An 18,494-nucleotide genomic window follows, 5' to 3' on the forward strand; every position below is an offset into this window, starting at 1 on the left:
GATGTTGAAGCTGAAACTCCAATACTTTGGCCACCTCATGTGAAGAGTTGACTCATTGGAAAAGACTCTGATGCTGGAAGGGATTGGGAGCAGGAGGAGAAGGGGACGACAGAGGATGAGATGGCTGGATGGCATCATCGAGTGATGGACGTGAGTTTGCGTGAACTCAGGGAGTTGGTGACGGACAGGCGTGCTGTGATTCATGGGGTCGCAAAGAGCTGGACATGACTGAGTGACTGAACTGAACTGAAAAATGCCTCAGAAGCAATTAGCTGCCTACACAGTAAACTCTAATGACACAAAGTGTGGTTCTAATTGTTACACTTGGGTATGTCTGGGGTGATTTGCTCATGGATTAGCTCATTATGCCCAGCAGAATGACTTTGCCTTCATCCTACAGGGAATCCATTGGTAACTTTCACTGAGGGAATTCCAAGATTCTTTTTGCTTTGTCAGGAACAGATTTGAAAGTGTACAAATAAATATGTTCGTGCAAGTAAGGCTTTCAAGGAAAATCTTTTCACAAGTGAAGAGTTTCATTCTATACCTTCTACTTTCTTTCTTTAAGAAGAGATGAAGCCATACATGTGAGAATGTGTGCTCAGTCGCATCCGACTCTTTGTGAGCCCACGGACTGTAGCTCACCAGACTTCTCTGTCCAGGAAATTTTAACTTGGTATCTGAAATATATTTTTCCATGCTAAGATGCTTTAGTCATGTCCTACTCTTTGCAAGCCTATGGACTGTAGCTTACCCGGCTTTTCTGTCCATGGGATTCTCCAGGCAAGAATACTAGAATGGGTAGCCATTTCCTTCTCCAGGGATCAAACCCGTATCTCCTGTGTCTCCTGCATTGGCAGACAGATTCTTTAACAATGCGACACCTGGGAAGCCCACATGTGAGAACAGTGGTGGCCTAATCAATTTGGCATTCATAAAGGTGACTCTGACTCTAACATAAAGTATGGTAGAGGGAAATATACATTTTTAAATTTTATTTGAAAAATCACCATTTTTTCTTAAAGAGCACCATCATTTTCTCATTCTCCCCAAGTCTTACAGAAACTGAATGATGACACCAGGATCTGCCTAATTTTAATTATTTGTAGTTTTCAATCTGTCTATCTGATAAATAAACATCCAGGTAAGCGATCAAAATCCTGGCAATCCTATGAGATTTTCTATTTCTCTTCAGGACAAATAATTCCATATCCCTGTAATAAATACTAGATGTTTTACTGCTGAGAAAATAAACTTAATAAAATTTATTTTTAACAGTAAATTTGAAGAAATAGAAGAATAAACAAATGGGGAAATAATTATAATGTTTCAGATATTATATCAAAGTTTCAGATATTATTTCATAATCTATATAAAATTTTCTAGTCACGGTATGGACAACTAAATGATGCTGTTCAAACTTGTTAAAAGTTATTCATGGAATCATGAAAAGATGAGATAAAATCACCAATTGTATCTTTATTCAGATCAGATCAGTCGCTCAGTCGTGTCCGACTCTTTGCCACCCCATGAATTGCAGCACGCCAGGCCTCCCTGTCCATCACTAACTCCCAGAGTTCACTCAGACTCACGTCCATGGAGTCAGTGATGCCATCCAGCCATCTCATCCTCTGTCGTCCCCTTCTCCTTTTGCCCCCAATCCCTCCCAGCATCACAGTCTCTTCCAATGAGTCAACTCTTCGCATGAGGTGGCCAAAGTACTGGAGTTTCAGCTTTAGCATCATTCCTTCCAAAGAAATCCCAGGGCTGATCTCCTTCAGAATGGACTGGTTGGATCTCCTTGCAGTCCAAGGGACTCTCAAGAGGCTCTTTAATTCCAAATGTATGAGGATTATCTATCTATCTATCCATTCATCTATCTATCATCTATATCTTAAGGTGAAAGATCCAAAATTCTTAATAACTTTTGACCTAATTATGAAATTTGGAAATATCAATTATAGGTTGAGAGTTGATAAGAAATATAGATAGGGTTAGTCAGAACAAAATGTCCACTTTGGAAATGAAACAATCTGAATCTGTACTCATTGTCCATATGGCCAGTTTTCAGCGGAGATATATCATTAAATCTTCTTGCTATTTGTATTGTGTTTCCATGTCTCTTTGCAGGTATATACTTTAAAAGATATATTCTTAAAACTAATATTTGTTCATGTAAGTGAAGATGGAAAATAACTAAGATCTATCTTAAGATTAAACTAATACAATTTTGGTAAATAGATAAATTTTTGTATATATCTTAATCAACAAAAATATGTATATAAATTGTGTTATTTATTTCATTTTGAGAAACAGCTTAATTTTCACACTAAATTATAGGTGGATTTTCCCCTTCTAAGTAATCTAAGAATCTCTATGTTCACTTCCAAATATCTTAGTATCTTTTTTTTTTTTTGGATTTACTTTTAGGCAAAATTTATATGTCACAGAAGAAAGAATAGTTATTTAAAGATCATGTCAAATATTTCATTTGCATTATTGACAAAAAATTAAACACATCAATATATCCAAAAAGAAAAGTACTTAGTTATAAAAACAAAACAATAAACTTACTGCACTTTATACCTAATTTTATTCATTTAGAAAATATTTTTTGAGTATTACAAAAGAGAGAGAGAAAGAGAAATCACTCTCAATGGTTGAAGTCAAATATCACTGAAAATATTGAAAAGTGTATCTACATAATCCAAAACAATTACTGAACTGAAGATATATTTTTACAAATGTCCTGATTAAAGGGGATACATAAACAAGGAAGATGCATTTTTTAAAAAATAAAATAGAACTATTTTCATGGTCTTTTATGACTATGTTCTTCACCTACTCTTTTCACTGCAGTGATAGTCTGAATGGATATGATGGAGGCAAACAAGACTCTGGTGATGGAGTTTGTTCTCACAGGACTCACAGATCTCCCAGGGCTGCAGGTCCCCCTGTTCCTGGTGTTCCTGGTCATCTATCTCACCACCATGGTGGGCAACCTTGGACTGATTTTTCTCATCTGGAAGGACCCCCATCTTCACACCCCCATGTATTCATTCCTGGGAAGTTTAGCCTTTGCAGATGCTTGTTCTTCCTCTTCTGTGACTCCCAAGATGCTAATTAATTTCTTATCTGTGAATGACACGATATCCCTGGTTGAGTGCATCTCCCAATTTTATATTTTTGCTTCCAGTGCAAACACAGAATGTTTTCTCCTGGTGGTGATGGCCTATGACCGCTATGTAGCCATATGCAATCCCTTGCTTTACCCAATGGTGATGTATAATATCTTCTGCACCCAATTAATAGGTGTTTCGTATATTATTGGGTTTCTTCATCCCATGATGCATGTGGGTTTGTTATTCAGATTAACTTTCTGCAAATCCAATGTAATACATTATTTCTACTGTGAAATTTTACAACTATTTAAGATGTCGTGTACTGATCCTAGAGTTAATATGCTCCTGATCTTTGTATTTTCAGTCTTTATACAGTCTTTCACTTTTATGAGTATCATTATCTCTTACACCCATGTTCTCCTTGCCGTCCTGAAAAAGAAGTCTGAAAAGGGCAGGAACAAAGCCTTCTCCACCTGCAGTGCCCACTTGCTGTCTGTTTCCTTGTTCTATGGCACTCTTTTCTTCATGTATGTGCGTCCTGGGTCTCGATCAGCTGAAAAGCAAGATAAACTATATTCTTTATTCTATACGATCATAATTCCTCTGCTAAATCCTTTTATTTACAGTCTGAGGAACAAAGAGGTTATAGGTGCTTTGAAGAGAATAATAAATAAATAAACAGATTTTAAGGCAAAATTCGAACTGTTCTTTTCAAACTTTGCAAAATCAAGGGGTCTGCCTGCAGTTAAGCAAATTGGCCTTGGCTTTATCATTTAAACAGAGGGTAGTGTCTAGGGCAGTGTCTAAGTACTGTGTGATGAAAGTCAGCTTCAACGGCAAGAGGTGTTCATATCACAGAAAACTAATTTTTAATGAAAAATTAAATCCTTTACATTTGAGTCAGTTCTAATGAGGTGGATTAAACTGGAGCCTATTATACAGAGTGAAGTAAGCCAGAAAGAAAAACACCAATACAGTATACTAATGCATATATATAGAATTTAGAAAGATGGTAACGGTAACCCTATATGTGAGACAGCAAAAGAGACACAGATGTATAGAACAGTCTTTTGGACTCTGTGGGAGAGGGGAGGGTGGGATGATTTGGGAGAATGACATTGAAACATGTATATTATCATTCGTGAAACGAATTGCCAGTCCAGGTTTGAAGCATGAGACAGGGTGCTCGGGGCTGGTACACTGGGATGACCCAGAGGGATGGGATGGGGAGAGAGGTAGGAGGGGGGTTCAGGATGGGGAAACATGTACACCTGTGGCGGATTTATGTCAATGCATGGCAAAACCACTACAATACTGTAAAGTAATTGGCCTCCAATTAAATAAATTTATATTAAAAAAATAAAACTAAGAATTTAGGGTTTGCAGTGTTTCACTCTGTAAATTCCATCTAAATTAGATACAGTAGTTTGCAATTTTACTGTGGCAGACATTTGCATGTTTCTTTATTTGAGACTGGAGTGAGTGAGTGAAGCTAATTTTCTAAGCTTGAATATCAAAATTCTGGCTGTTTCTCAACTGTTCAGAGACTCAGATGAAATGACTTCTTGTAGGAGATTGTCCCTGAAGAGGAAAATTTCTTTGAATGAAGAAAAGGTTTAAAAATCACAGAATACAAGAGATTGGTGCATTTTACTGGAGAATAATGGAAGTCAGGATAAAATTAAAAATGGACTATTGAATTTGGCGCAAATATATGCAGATACATAGTGCATTTTACTGGGAAATTATAGGCAATAGTGATATTCAAGAATTTTCAGATATTAAAAGATTTCAGAATATATTTCCTCAGATATAGTCTACTGTATTAATCTTTACATGTTTAATAAAGTATAAACATAAATTCATATAATTTTCATACTTCTTATACTCTTGTATGTTTACTATTTAAGTAAAAATATATGATGCAATTACACAATGCAACATTTCTTGTGTAAGTGCCACACTGGAATGAGTCTCATTTCCAAAATGATTGTAAAACCTGTAATATAATATTTATTGTTCTTTCATTGATCACTCTGTATGGAATGTGTAGTGACTTTCTCTATTGGCCATATTCTAAATTTAATGGAATTCTAAAGTAGTAAATGTAAAATTTGTTTTCACTTATAATAATATTGCTAGCTAACCACTGCTGTTGCAAAATCCTCAGGTGATGACCTGGTATTGCTGATCAATAAGGAAGAATTAAGAGGAAGAAATATGTAGACAGAAAATCTGATGTGTGGATACAACAGGTATGCAGGGTAGGAGGATGCAAGGCTGAGAACTGAAGCCAGCAATGCAGCTCCTCTGCTCTGTCTTAGACTATCTTCAATCTTTCACAGGGCACCAAGAATAAGTGAGCTTAAAATGATTATGTGAATGTAGTCAGCCATCCAAACAGGCAGTGACAAGAAGAATGAACACACCGAAGGCAAATGAATTAGAAAGTTCTACAAATCAAATCAGTACTGATGGTTAGCATATTCTTTAGTACTACCGTTCTTAGGAACTGGGGTGAGGATTGACCTTTTCCAGTCCTGTGTCCACTGCGGGGTCTTCCAGATTTCCTGACATAATGAATGCAAAACCTGCTTCTTGGCAGGAAACCCATGACAAACCTAGACAGTGTGTTGAAAAACAGAGACATCACCCTGCCAACAAAGGTCTGTGTATTCAAGACTATAGTCTTCCCAGTGGTCATGTACAGTTGTGCAAGTTGGACTGTAAAGGCATAATGCTGAAGAACTGATGCTTTCAAACTGTGGTGCTGGAGAAGACTCCTGAAAGTCCCTTGGGCAGCAAGGAGATCAAAACAGTCAATCTTAAGGGAGATCAACCTGAATATTCACTGAAAGGACTGATTCTGAAGCTGAAGCTCTAGTATTTTGGCCATCTGATGTAAACAGACAACTCACTGGAAAGGTCACTGATGCTGGGAAAGATTGAGGGCAGAAGGAGAAGAGGGCATCAGAGGATGAGATGGCTGGACAACATCATCAATGCAACAAACATGCACTTGGGTAAACTCTGGGAGATGGTGAGGGACAGGGGTGTGCTGGCATCCATAAGGTCGCAAAGAGTCAGACATGACTGAGCGACTAAACAACGACATTTCCATTTTTACTGTCCTACATATGAATACCAGCCTTCAGTTAAAACTTGTGAGACAAATAAGCAAACAACAACAACAAACCAAGAAAGAAACAACCCAGTATCAAAATAGAAAACACTAAAAAGAACTAGTGTCAGATATGACTCAGAAATTGGGATTATCAATCAGGAAATTTAAAATGGCCATGATTATTATGTCAAAGTTTCTATGCATTAAGAGATTTTAGAGAGAATTTAGAGAGAGAGAGAGAGAGAGATAGCATTTTTTAAAAGTCAAGTGAAAGTGCTAGAAATACATATTTTTTAAAACATGAGAACAAAGGTAAGGATATTTTTGGTGAGCTCATCAGTAAATAAGACATGGACAAATCTATGAACTTGAATATACATCAATGAATATTATCAAAATTAAATATAAATAAGAAAAGAGTAAAAAAAAAAAAAACAACCCAGGACATTCACATACCATCAAGTTATCTAATATGTGTGTAACTGGAAACTGAGAAGAAAAGAGTAAGAGTGGAGCTAAAGAAATATTTGAAAACATAATTGTCAAGAATTTTTCAAAGATAGTGAAAGTCACCAAACCAAAGATTCAAGAAGCACACAGAACCTGAGACAGAATAACCGAAACAAACAGAAACCAAATCACAGCAAAATAAAAATGCAAAACAACAATTATATTAAAGCAGCTAAAAACTAGAGATAAAAAGAAAAGTTTGAAGGTAGCTAGAGGGGAAGAAAAAGTATGCAGTCAGAAAATAACTGAGTATTGAGTGACATATTTCAAATTGTGGGGGGGGAAAGACCTGCCGACTCAGAATTTTACCTAATAAAAAATAACTTCCAAAAATGAATGTGGTCCCAGTCCCCAGTTTGGGGGAATTTCCTCCCCGCTGAGGGACATGCACCTGCTTTTGAGATCTGCCTCTTTACTCCCACAGATGTAGGGGTAGGTTTAGATGATGGGCCAGGAAGCTTGGAGCTGGGTGGGTTGACCCTCTTAACTGGCTGGGCCTCCAACACCCCTCTTCTGTGTCTCCTTCAATACAAACCAGGAATGGGGCAGGGGAGGACAGTGGCTGACGTTTCTGGGTTCCTGGGTACTCAGTGCTATGTGAGTTGTGCACAGGAATGGCATGGTGGGCTCTTTAGGGTGCAATGAAGTTGGAACCTCAAGGCAGCTGGACTTCTCAGCCTGAGGGCTAGTCTGGGGCCATGGTGAGAGTGACTCTGAAGGGGCCACCCCCAAGCCTTAGGCCGTCTTCTTGGCGCGCAGCAAACAGGACAAGGTGAAGCTGAGGCAAAACCCAGAGGGGTTCCTGGATATCAGAATTTCTAGAAGCTCGGAAGCAGAAGAGGATCACCCTCTGGGAAGGTGTTTTAGGATCTACTGTCTTGAGACTTTGCAGCTCAGTGTCAGTATCTGTGTAGCTGTGTCCCCTGCTGCAGAAGTAGGTGGGGGAAGCTGACAACAAGAAGGATCTTCAGGGGGAGGCAAAGAGGAGTCCTTCCTGTAGCAGGCTCGACAGGGAGAGCAGATGAGCACTGAGAACTAAGCGGCTTGGCATTGACGAGCACGTGGTCTGAGTGTGGCTGTGTACCTGCTGCTGGAAGGAAAGTCAGTCAAGCAGGAGATATGTCCAGTGAGATGCTGCTGAGTCCCCTTTTATTGGAGCACCAGTATGCTTCCCTGTGCACCAGAGCCCATTGCAGTAGCTTAGACTAGGGGCTCCCACTTCACTATTCCGTACTCCTTGGTCACTTTGACCTTTGGGTGTGAAATGGTCCCCTTTGTCCAGGTCACCACTGGGTTTTCCCATACTTTCAAACTGAGGTGGGGAAAGAGGAAAGGCAGGGAAACAGGGAACAAGGCCCTGGGATTTGTGCTGGGGCTTTTGGAGTTAGGCTTTTCATTTTATACATGCTACTGCTGCTAAGTCGCTTCAGTCATGTCTGACTCTGTGTGACCCTATAGACAGCAGCTCACCAGGCTCCGCCATCCCTGGGATTCTCCAAGCAAGAACAGTGGAGTGGGTTGCCATTTCCTTCTCCAAAGCATGAAAGTGAAAAGTGAAAGTGAAGTCACCTAGTCATGTCTGACTCTTTGTGACCCCATGGACCACAGCCTACCACGCTCCTCCATCCATGGGATTTTCCAGGCAAGAGTACTGGAGTGGGGTGCCATTGCCTTCTCTGCATTCAATACATAGGAAACAGTAAACTGGGGACAGGAAGAATGGGGGCAGAGAGTTTTGAGGAAAATGGCTGGAAGGAGGGTAAAATTCATTAACACTCTTGATTTAAAACCCCATGCCAATCATTGCTTTGTTCTTAAACAAAGAAACCTGGGACACAATAAAAAAATAGAATATAAAATAAAAACTTTTGTGACAAAAACTGAAAAAAAATCATTATCTGAAGTCCTAGAGGAAAAGAAAACATTAAAGGAAGTTTTTTAGGCAGAAGGAGTATGATACCTAAGAGAATCTTGGTGGTACACAAAAAAATATTACTGAAAATGGTTAAAATGTTCATATAAAAGGCTCTTTCTTATTTTGGATTAATCTAAGATGTAACTGGATGCCAAAAAAGAGTAGCAATATATCATACTTTTACAGATAAAATATATGACAATATAGCAAAAAGATTGGAGGGAGAATTTGCAAGTATATTCTTGTTAGATTATTACCCTACAAATATAGTGGTATAATAATATTTGAAGGTAGATGTGATTAAAGTAATATATTGTATATCCTAAGAGAATCACAAAAATAGACAACATATAAATAATCCAAATAAAGATATAAAATGGAGTAATAAAGTTTCTATACTCCAAAAGCAGGCAAGGAAAGAACAGAAGAATAGAAGATAGAATAGAACAGAGAATAGAAGGATTGACCTGAATCTCCTGCGGCTCTCACGGTGGCAGGTGGATTCTTTACTACTGAGCCACCCGGGAAGCCTCTTGAGAATAACTAGATAGCCTGAATATTTGTACACTTTAAAACATTTTGAATTTTTAGTTAAAAGTTTTCAGAAAAAATCCAAGTACATATATTTTATATAAAACAGATAAGCAGAAATAGCTAAATCATCTTCTAGGAATTTTTTGAGAGAAGTATCCAAATATTCTTTTAGACATTCTAGGGAAAGATATAAGTGCAGGGAAAGGACAGCAAGGTAAAATATACAGCTGTCTGAGCTTTGGTCAAAATAAGACAATATTGTGGCTTACACTAGAGGTCCCAGGAATTTTTCTCTATTAAGCTCAATGTGAATATTGATTTCCAGTACTGGAAGAGATGGAGTCAAAGGTGTGCAAAAGTTAACCCTTGGTGCACAAAGCTGGCCTGCATTGGCCAGACCAAAGCCTGGTGGCCAATTTGGAAATGAGAGTGAAGTGGAGTTGGCCATGTTTGGAAAGAAAATCCAGGGTGAGCTTATTTCTCTAGTCAGGAAGAAAAGATGACTAGACGTTTTTAAAGGGAGCATGCCCAAGAACTACTTAGCATTGCTATTAAAAAAAGAGAGAGACAAATCAGACTGTCATAATCAAAGTCCACAGTCTGAAGTTTAGATACCCCTTAAGCCCATATTTGTGGTCCCATCAGAATCTTGTCATTTCATACATCACATTAACATCTCCTTACTTTGGGAGAAGGACAAAGGTAAATGAAAAGGGAATCAGAGTAGGAATTTAAACTCCTTTCTCTAGAGTTACTACTCCAAACATATTAAACAGGAACAGCAGGTTGCAAAACTGCATAATTTTCTTATCTGCAAACATGCAGATGTATGTGTATTTGTATAATACATGATACAAAAATTTTAAAGATTTATACTAAAATATTAAGAAATCTGTATGCAGGTCAGGAAGTAACAGTTAGAACTGGACATGGAACAACAGACTGGTTCCAAATAGGAAAAAGAGTATGTCAAGGCTGTATATTGTCACCCTGCTTATTTAACTTATATGCAGAGTACATCATGAGAAACGCTGGGCTGGAAGAATCACAAGCTGTAATCAAGATTGCAGGGAGAAATATCAATAACCTCAGATATGCAGATGACACCACCCTTATGGCAGAAAGTGAAGAGGAACTAAAACACCTCTTGATGAAAGTGAAAGAGGAGAGTGAAAAAGTTGGCTTAAAGCTCAACATTCAGAAAATGAAGATTATGGCATCCAGTCCCATCACTTCATGGCAAATAGATGGGGAAACAGTGGAAACAGTGTCAGACTTTATTTTTCTGGGCTCCAAAATCACTGCAGGTGGTGACTGCAGAAATTAAAAGACGTTTAGTCCTTGGAAGGAAAGTTATGTCCAACCTAGGTAGCATATTCAAAAGCAGAGACATTACTTTGCCAACAAAGGTCTGGCTAGTCAAGGCTATGGTTTTTCCTGTGGTCATGTATGGATGTGAGAGTTGGACTGTGAAGAAGGCTGAGTGCCGAAGAATTGATGCTTTTGAACTGTGGTGTTGGAGAAGACTCTTGAGAGTCCCTTGGACTGCAAGGAGATCCAACCAGTCCATTCTGAAGGAGATCAGCCCTGGGATTTCTTTGGAGGGAATGATGCTGAAGCTGAAACTCCAGTACTTTGGCCACCTCATGCGAAGAGTTGACTCATTGGAAAAGACTCTGATGCTGGGAGGGATTGGGGGCAGAAGGAGAAGGGGATGACAGAGGATGAGATGGCTGGATGGCATCACTGCCTCAATGGACGTGAGTCTGAGTGAACTCCGGGAGATGGTGATGGACAGGGAGGCCTGGCGTGCTGCGATTCATGGCGTCACAAAGAGTCGGACACAACTGAGTGACTGAACTAAACTGATTAGTCGTATATATTTTTGTGCTGTAGTGTGCTTAGTTGCTCAGGTCGTGTCCGACTCTTCGCGACCCCATGGCCTGTAGCCCGCCAGGCTCCTCTGTCCATGGGGATTCTCCAGGCAAGAATACTGTAGTGGGTTGCTCTGCTCTCCTCCAGGGGATTTTCTCAACCCAGGGATGGAACCCAGGTCTCCTGCATTGCAGGCAGATTCTTTACTGTCTGAGCCACCAGGGAAGCCAGTATATATTTATAGATGATTATAAAATATTTTATTTTCCTATGTTTATCAACATTTTCAAATATTTCTGCAATGGACAGCTGTATTTGTGAAATCAAGTAATTTCAGAGTGAGTGAATGAAAGATACTCATAACGAGTCTGTCATTGACCAAACTCTATTCAGTTTACTTTGAGTTCTTTTTCAACCAGGCTTGATTTTTGAACTTTCATGTTCATCCCTGAATTGTCCAGTTTTAGCAAGAATCCTGCTAAGTCAGTTTGACTGTACCGCCCCTACCCTTGATATCTGATCATCCTTGATACATAGTTAGGTTCCTTATCCTCCACCATCCCCCAGGTGAAGTCTGATCACTCTAACCTGCCTTCAGCAATACTGTGAAATAGCTTCAGCCAAAATTCCCCTTATTCCTGATGTTTCCTCTTGCTAATTTTTCACCCACTGCCTCCCTCCCCACTCCTTGGCTGTAAGTACTCACTTGCTTATGCTATATTCAGAGATGAGCTCAACATCTCTCCCCCATTACATGATCCCATTGAAGTGGTCCCTATATGTATTATAAATGTGCTGTTGTTTAGTTGCTAAGTCATGTCCAACTCTTTGCAACCCTATGGACTGTAGCCTGCCAGGCCCCTCTGTCCATGGGATTCCCCAGGCAAGAATACTGGAGTGGGTTGCCATTTCCTTCTCTAGTGCATCTTCCCAACCCAAGGATTGAACCTATGTCTCCTGCATTGGCAGGCGGATTCTTTACTGCTGAGCCACCCAGCCACCCACATATCAACTAAAATATTCTCCCCTTGAATAAGGTCTTCCTTATCAGCTTCAGCAAGTGTCACTAAATTATTTTTTCTTCATAGCATCCAGATTGGAGAAGAAGAAATAAATATATTTTAAACAGATGGTTTTTCTTTACTTCTTTGCCTTTCACTAGCAAAATTCTAAGAAAGCAGAATATGGATTAGTGAGTCTATCAAACAATATGCCTTTTTCCCTCCTATGTTGCCAGACACATTTGAGTTTTTTTAACCTTTTAGATATAAAACCAAGATGTCACAAGTAAGTAAATTAAGGTTTATTATATAATATATAAATGTTCATGGGTAATTCTCTCTGTTAATGCACAAAAAGAAAATCTGAACTTGTTACCACCTTGTTCAAACTCCTTCAATAGTCACTCTTTAAGTTGGGCGTAAAGAACAAAGTCCCTTACCTTCCCTCCAAGGCCACATGTTACCTACATGTACTGGCCTCTCTGACCCCACGTGGCTCCTCCTTGCTTCTCTTTTTGTAAACCACATTTGCCATGTTGTGATTGTCCAATTATCTAGGCTCTTTGATAACCTGACAGTCCCTCCAATGATGAAGGCACTGTGGACGGCACCTGTCTACAAGCAATAATCACCTTGCTGCAGATGAATATCCCTAGGCCCCACACAAACCTACTGAAACAAAATCTGCATTTTAACCAGATTTCCAGGAGATTCACAGGCAATAAAGTTTGAAAAGTACTGTCTAGGTCTCCTCCCACTGTGGTCTTTTGTTTTGTTTTTCTTTTGCTTCTCCTCTGAACATTGCTTTGTAAGATTTCTCATCAAATTCCAGCTTAAAGCTAGAGGTTAGGTGTGATTCTGGAATGTGAGCTACAGTTAACACGAGGAGGACAACTTGGGGTTTGCCCCTTAATGGAATCTAGAACTTCAGAATCATTAAAATCATATCTGATTAGCTCAGACAACAGGATACTAAGCAGAGCATCAAAATTTATAGATAAATGGAAATTTTCATAAACATATCAGAAGCGTCACCTGTGGTGGAAGGTAATGGCATAAAGTATGATTTTTATTGTGAAAACTGGAGCTATCTACAATGATTGACGTTTATAATTGTAAGGCCTATAATGCTCCACGGGACAACTGTATTTCTCATACGTGTCCATGTCCACCATACACAGTAAATGCTTTGTCCTAAAGGAAATCCTTGGGTGGTATCAGGGGAATTTTAGTCCTTCATTCCTCCTTCTTCTGGCAAAAACATACACCCGTATAACTGGTTGACCGTTCTGATCAGAGAAATTAATATCAACTATAATTTCTTGAGCTTGGGAAGTGAAGTATTCAAAATGAATCAGTGTGCAAAGAATTGCCGTCTGTGTTATTGTCATTCTGTGCTGTTGTAGATTTTTCTACTCTAGAAAGCCAAAGTATTGAAAGGATATCTACAATTTCTTGTAATTTATGGGTAAGAGAGCAATGATTTGTATAATAATAGCTATTCTTTGTATAAAAATACTGTTTAATTTATAATCATTTCAGATTGGGTTCAAAAGATGTCCAAGTAGCCAGGTAGAGAAGAAAAAAATTAGTGAATTAATTGTGTATTTTTGTGACTAAAAGCTAGATACGTAAAATAGCTCTAAGAATTGTTCCTTTTAAATTAAATGTTTTATTATTTTTTAACTATAAAGATTTTATAAGGTAAATTTTGGTGAGCCAGAAAGTTAAATAATTTAACATTAGGTTTAATGTTTCAGGTCATATGTTTCTTATATAAGAAATCATTTTAATGATTCTGACAAAAAGAATCACTCTAATTAAATGCTGATTAAAACTTTTAAGGTAAATCACTTAAACATTAATTCCTCTATTCCTTCACCTACTTATGAGAATAATTTTAATATATATAGTATAGAAATATATATGTACTCAAATACAAATGAAAAATATATATCATATATGTATGTTATAAAATATACATAAATATATGTAAAATGTTTTTACATATGAAAACATATGTAAAACATGTCTTCATATGAAAAATATAAGTAAATCATATATAAGTATGTTATAAAATACATAGACAAAGTTTCTCCATTGTGTTTTCTAGTATTTATGAATTAATAAGTACTTGTGGGATGATTCAATGGTAAAAAATCTGCCTGCAATGCAGGAGACACGGGTTCAGTCCCTGGGTTGCAAAGATCCCCTGGAGTAGAAAATGGCAACCTGCTCCAGTATTCTAGCATGGAGAATTCCATGGACAGAGGAGCCTGGCGGGCTGCAGTCCATGGGGTTGCAGAGTTGGACATGACTGTGAGGCTGAGCAAGCATGCAAAGTACCCACACACATATTAAATTTGATAATTCTCAATTACTTATTGATTAGGATTGAACGAGGAAGAAAATTTTGTATAAAAATCTACTTAACTGAAATTATTGATGATCATTATATTGCCTGTATTCAAGATCCAGTTTTTTGGCTGTTTTTGATTCCCTCTCAAAACTAAATACCCCACAACTGATAGAGAGTAAAGTGCTCTCAAGTTAAATAAACAGGATTTCTAGATAAGGTCAGTTCTAATCACCCTACTAACAAAGAGAAAGCAATTTTCAATATGGAATTTTCTGACAGTACCAATATATTTATGATCAATACAAAATTTGTAAAATAAAATACAAAATTTGTAAAATAAAATTTAAAATTGAAGTCTCTTTTTCATACACAAAGTCTATAGGAAAATAAACTTTGAATAAAAATAGGTTTTCAGGACAGATAGCCTCAGGGCACACCAGTTAAAACACTCACTCCTGAGTCTCTGAACCTTTCTCTTTACAACTTCCCCTCGCTATCCGAAAGTTGAACATTCCTATGAAGCCTTTTAAAAGCTGAAATGGCATAAACAGAAGAAGCTATTACCTTAGGACCTAAGATGGACAAAATAAATCAAGATAAAGTACAGATGTTCACAAACACAGTTCAGAGCTATGATGACTTGATGATGAACAGATAAATATAGTTCCCTGAGGAAGGAGCTTGGTGGCATCACTCTGGCTGCTGGGGGTATGTGTTGTCTCTATAATTGCTTGCTGCAAAAGAAATGCTGAGCACTGCTTTTGCCTTTTTATTGGTAATAGCAAAATTCCTCTTCAGATCTCACTCGGTTATTAATATGGTTCTTTCACACAAGAGAAGTGGCAGTAAAGCAAACTTTTGAATAGAGAGGCATACCTGTATTTCCTCTTTGGTCTTTCTTGGATACTGCCTCTCTCAGATACTTCCTTGTCAGCTCTTTGGGTTGTCTTTCCTATACTTATCCATCTATGTCTCTGATATTTTCCATCTATTACCACCTCTCTGCTGTTTTCCTTTCATCAATATATACTGCCTTCCCACTTTTCCTGTTTCCTTTCTCCTCTCAATTCCTTCCTTTCCCATTTTTTGAAAACTTTCATTAAAATGTTCTAGAGAAAAAAGAAAACCCTGTAAGTGTCTAGAAGTACAGAAAAGCCAATGGTTCTCTACCTTTCTTGGGGTACTCCGTACCCTTCCCAGAGAAGGCAATGGTACCCCACTCCAGTACTCTTGCCTGGAAAATCCCATGGACGGAGGAGCCTGGTAGGCTGCAGTCCATGGGGTCATGAAGAGTCGGATACAACTGAGCGATACAACTCACTTTCACTTTTCACCTTCATGCATTGGAAAAGGAAATGGCAACCCACTCCAGTGTTCCTGCCTGGAGAATCCCAGGGACGGTGGAGCCTGGTGGGCTGCCGTCTATGGGGTCGCACAGAGTCGGACACGACTGAAGCGGCTTAGCAGTAGCAGTCTGTCCTTCATGTAGTTCTCTTTGAGTATCTTTTCTCTCTTTAAGTTCACAACACTCAGCTTTCCAGTTTCCATCCTGCTTTTCGGCTTAGAACTCTTTTCTGGTCTCTCCCTAGTCTTTCTCTGTTGTGAACTAGGACTCTTGGTTACCACAGGAAGTGAGTTAATTGAATGGAAACGGCTCCAGCATAGCAATGCAAGAGAGAATGGAGAAATTGGGTGAAAAAACAATCTGGAACAGAAGGAAGGAAGCAAAGGAGCCAATCGACAGCCAAAATCATGTCCCAACACCAGCTCAATGAGACCTGCTGTCACGACTGTTGAATTTGGAATGCCAGCTGACACAATGCCACGGCCATGGATGCAGGATGCGTTTGCTGGAGTCTTGATATTGCTCTTTGCAAGCAATATTCTCTTTTGTTCCTGTACCTTTTCTCTTTATTTCCATATTCTAAATGGAGGTTTTGTGGATTTGGTTTGCCAAATCTAGATCAAGTTCCCTCACTCTGTGTGCAACAGGAATGGAAAAGTCAGATTCTAGCTCTGTTGGCTTCTATTTTAAAATTAAAATTAAGTTTTAAACATAGTTGGTTTACTATGTTGTGTTAGTTTCTGCTGTACAGCAAAGTGAATCAGTTATACATATACATAGGCATATACCTAGTCTTTTTAAATTCTTTTCCCATATAGGTCATTATGGCCATCATCTTTTGGCTTCTTGAATGGGTGATACCTCTACCAGCCACCAAGACTATGTGGCAGAAAAAGCGATCAGATGTTGGCTATCAAATATATGCTGTGTATCCACTGTGCAACCTCTTTAATATAACTTCCTCAAGTTTCTTTCCATGTCCTTCTTTATGCACACTCTTCAATTGATAGGTTATTAATAAATATACTTTCAGTTAAGTTTCCTTTAATAAACAGCCAATGTTGCAGATGAGGAAAGTGTGTGAATCAGCTTAACTGATTCAACTGATTCAACTTAAATGAGATTGTTCATGTCAAAACAAACTTAAAATGGCAACGCTTCATATAAAATGTAAGACATTATTATTTGAGAGAAAGATAATGTTTCTTTTCTACACATTAATGTTTGGAATTATAATGGTGGTAATATTTCCTAGTTTTACTGTAATTCTATTTGGAGAAGAGGAGTAATTTGAAAATGGAATTCTTCCAAACTGGTCTCTTGATAAAAAGTTGATTTATTTGATGTTGTGGGGACCCATATGAGAATATTGTTTTACCTAAAGCAAACTAGCAGAAGTCTTTGCCTTACAGCAGTAATCCTATTCAGTATTCAATTTGTCAGCTGCATTGCAATCTGGAATATTTTAAAGTGATTTTATGTTAAATTCAAATGCAGAATGTAGATTACATAAATATTTATCCAAGCTATCAAATAAACCAAATTCTTAGAGTAACAGTAAAGATATATATTTTACAAGATTAAAAAAAATAATAATAAATAAATGAATATACTTTCAGCTACTCCCCAAACTCCTAAGACATTACTTATATTAAGGTATAGTAGGAAAGTTATGACCGACCTAGATAGCATATTAAAAGGCAGAGACATTACTTTGCCAACAAAGGTCCGTCTAGTCAAGGCTATGGTTTTTCCAGTGGTCATGTATGGATGTGAGAGTTGGACTGTGAAGAAAGCTGAGTGCCAAAGAATTGATGCTTTTGAACTGTGGTGCTGGATAAGACTCATGAGAGTCCCTTGGACTGCAAGGAGATCCAACCAGTCCATCCTAAAGGAGATCAGTCCTGGGTGTTCTTTGGAAGGACTGATGCTAAAGCTGAAACTCCAATACTTTGGCCACCTCATGCGAAGAGTTGACTCATTGGAAAAGACTCTGATGCTGGGAGGGGTTGGGGGCAGGAGGAGAAGGGGACAACAGAGGATGAGATGGCTGGATGGCATCACTGGTTCGATGGACGTGGGTCTGAGTGAACTCCGGGAGTTGGTGATGGACAGGGAGGCCTGGCGTGCTGTGATTCATGGGGTTGCAAAGAGTTGGACATGATTGAGCGACTGAACTGAACTGCACTGAGGCTCATATTACTAAGTACATCTCCTCTTAATGTTCAGAGGATGCTCGCTCCACAAACTGGCCTCTGCAGCTGAGATCTTGATTTCAATTTTTGATGATTATCTAGTCATCAGGACCTAGTGACTGCACTTTGAATTCTTTTGCATCTATCTCTTTGTCTCTCTCAGAACTACCAAAGTTATATTGCCAATGGACTAGGCACTATACATGCACTTGAATCACTTGTGCAGCATTTTTAAAAGTACAGATTGTTAGAACTCCATCTTGATCCACTGAATTAATTTCTACAGTAATATCTCACAATATATATCCTGCATAAAAAGCTCCACAAACAATTCTGGTGGATAATCTGGTTAGAAATCCCCTGGACAATAGCAACTTTTTCCTGAAGAGTATCCCTGACCCCAGCTTCTCCTCCATGACATCTATTTTCTGCACTAATGAAAAATTAAATTAAAATACTCTCCAGTGTCTTTCCCTGTCTTGAAAACTTTCACTACATACATATTACCTGAGGC

At 38.4% G+C, this 18,494-nt stretch overlaps 1 protein-coding gene across 1 annotated transcript; it reads left to right on the top strand.

Moving 5' to 3' along the window:
• Window positions 1-2,774: 2,774 nt before the first annotated feature.
• Window positions 2,775-3,800, top strand: LOC133254241 (olfactory receptor 5AC1-like). Its single transcript, XM_061428446.1, has one exon. It carries the CDS (start codon window positions 2,871-2,873, stop codon window positions 3,798-3,800), a length of 930 nt encoding a protein of 309 aa, XP_061284430.1. The 5' UTR covers window positions 2,775-2,870.
• Window positions 3,801-18,494: the final 14,694 nt, after the last annotated feature.

Source organism: Bos javanicus, chromosome 1 (genome assembly GCF_032452875.1).
Source record: "Bos javanicus breed banteng chromosome 1, ARS-OSU_banteng_1.0, whole genome shotgun sequence".
NCBI classification, from domain to species: domain Eukaryota; kingdom Metazoa; phylum Chordata; class Mammalia; order Artiodactyla; family Bovidae; genus Bos; species Bos javanicus.

Excerpts from the sequence above, each read along its gene's own strand:
- LOC133254241 (XM_061428446.1), top strand. The coding sequence starts at position 2,871 with ATGGATATGATGGAGGCAAACAAGACTCTGGTGATGGAGTTTGTTCTC.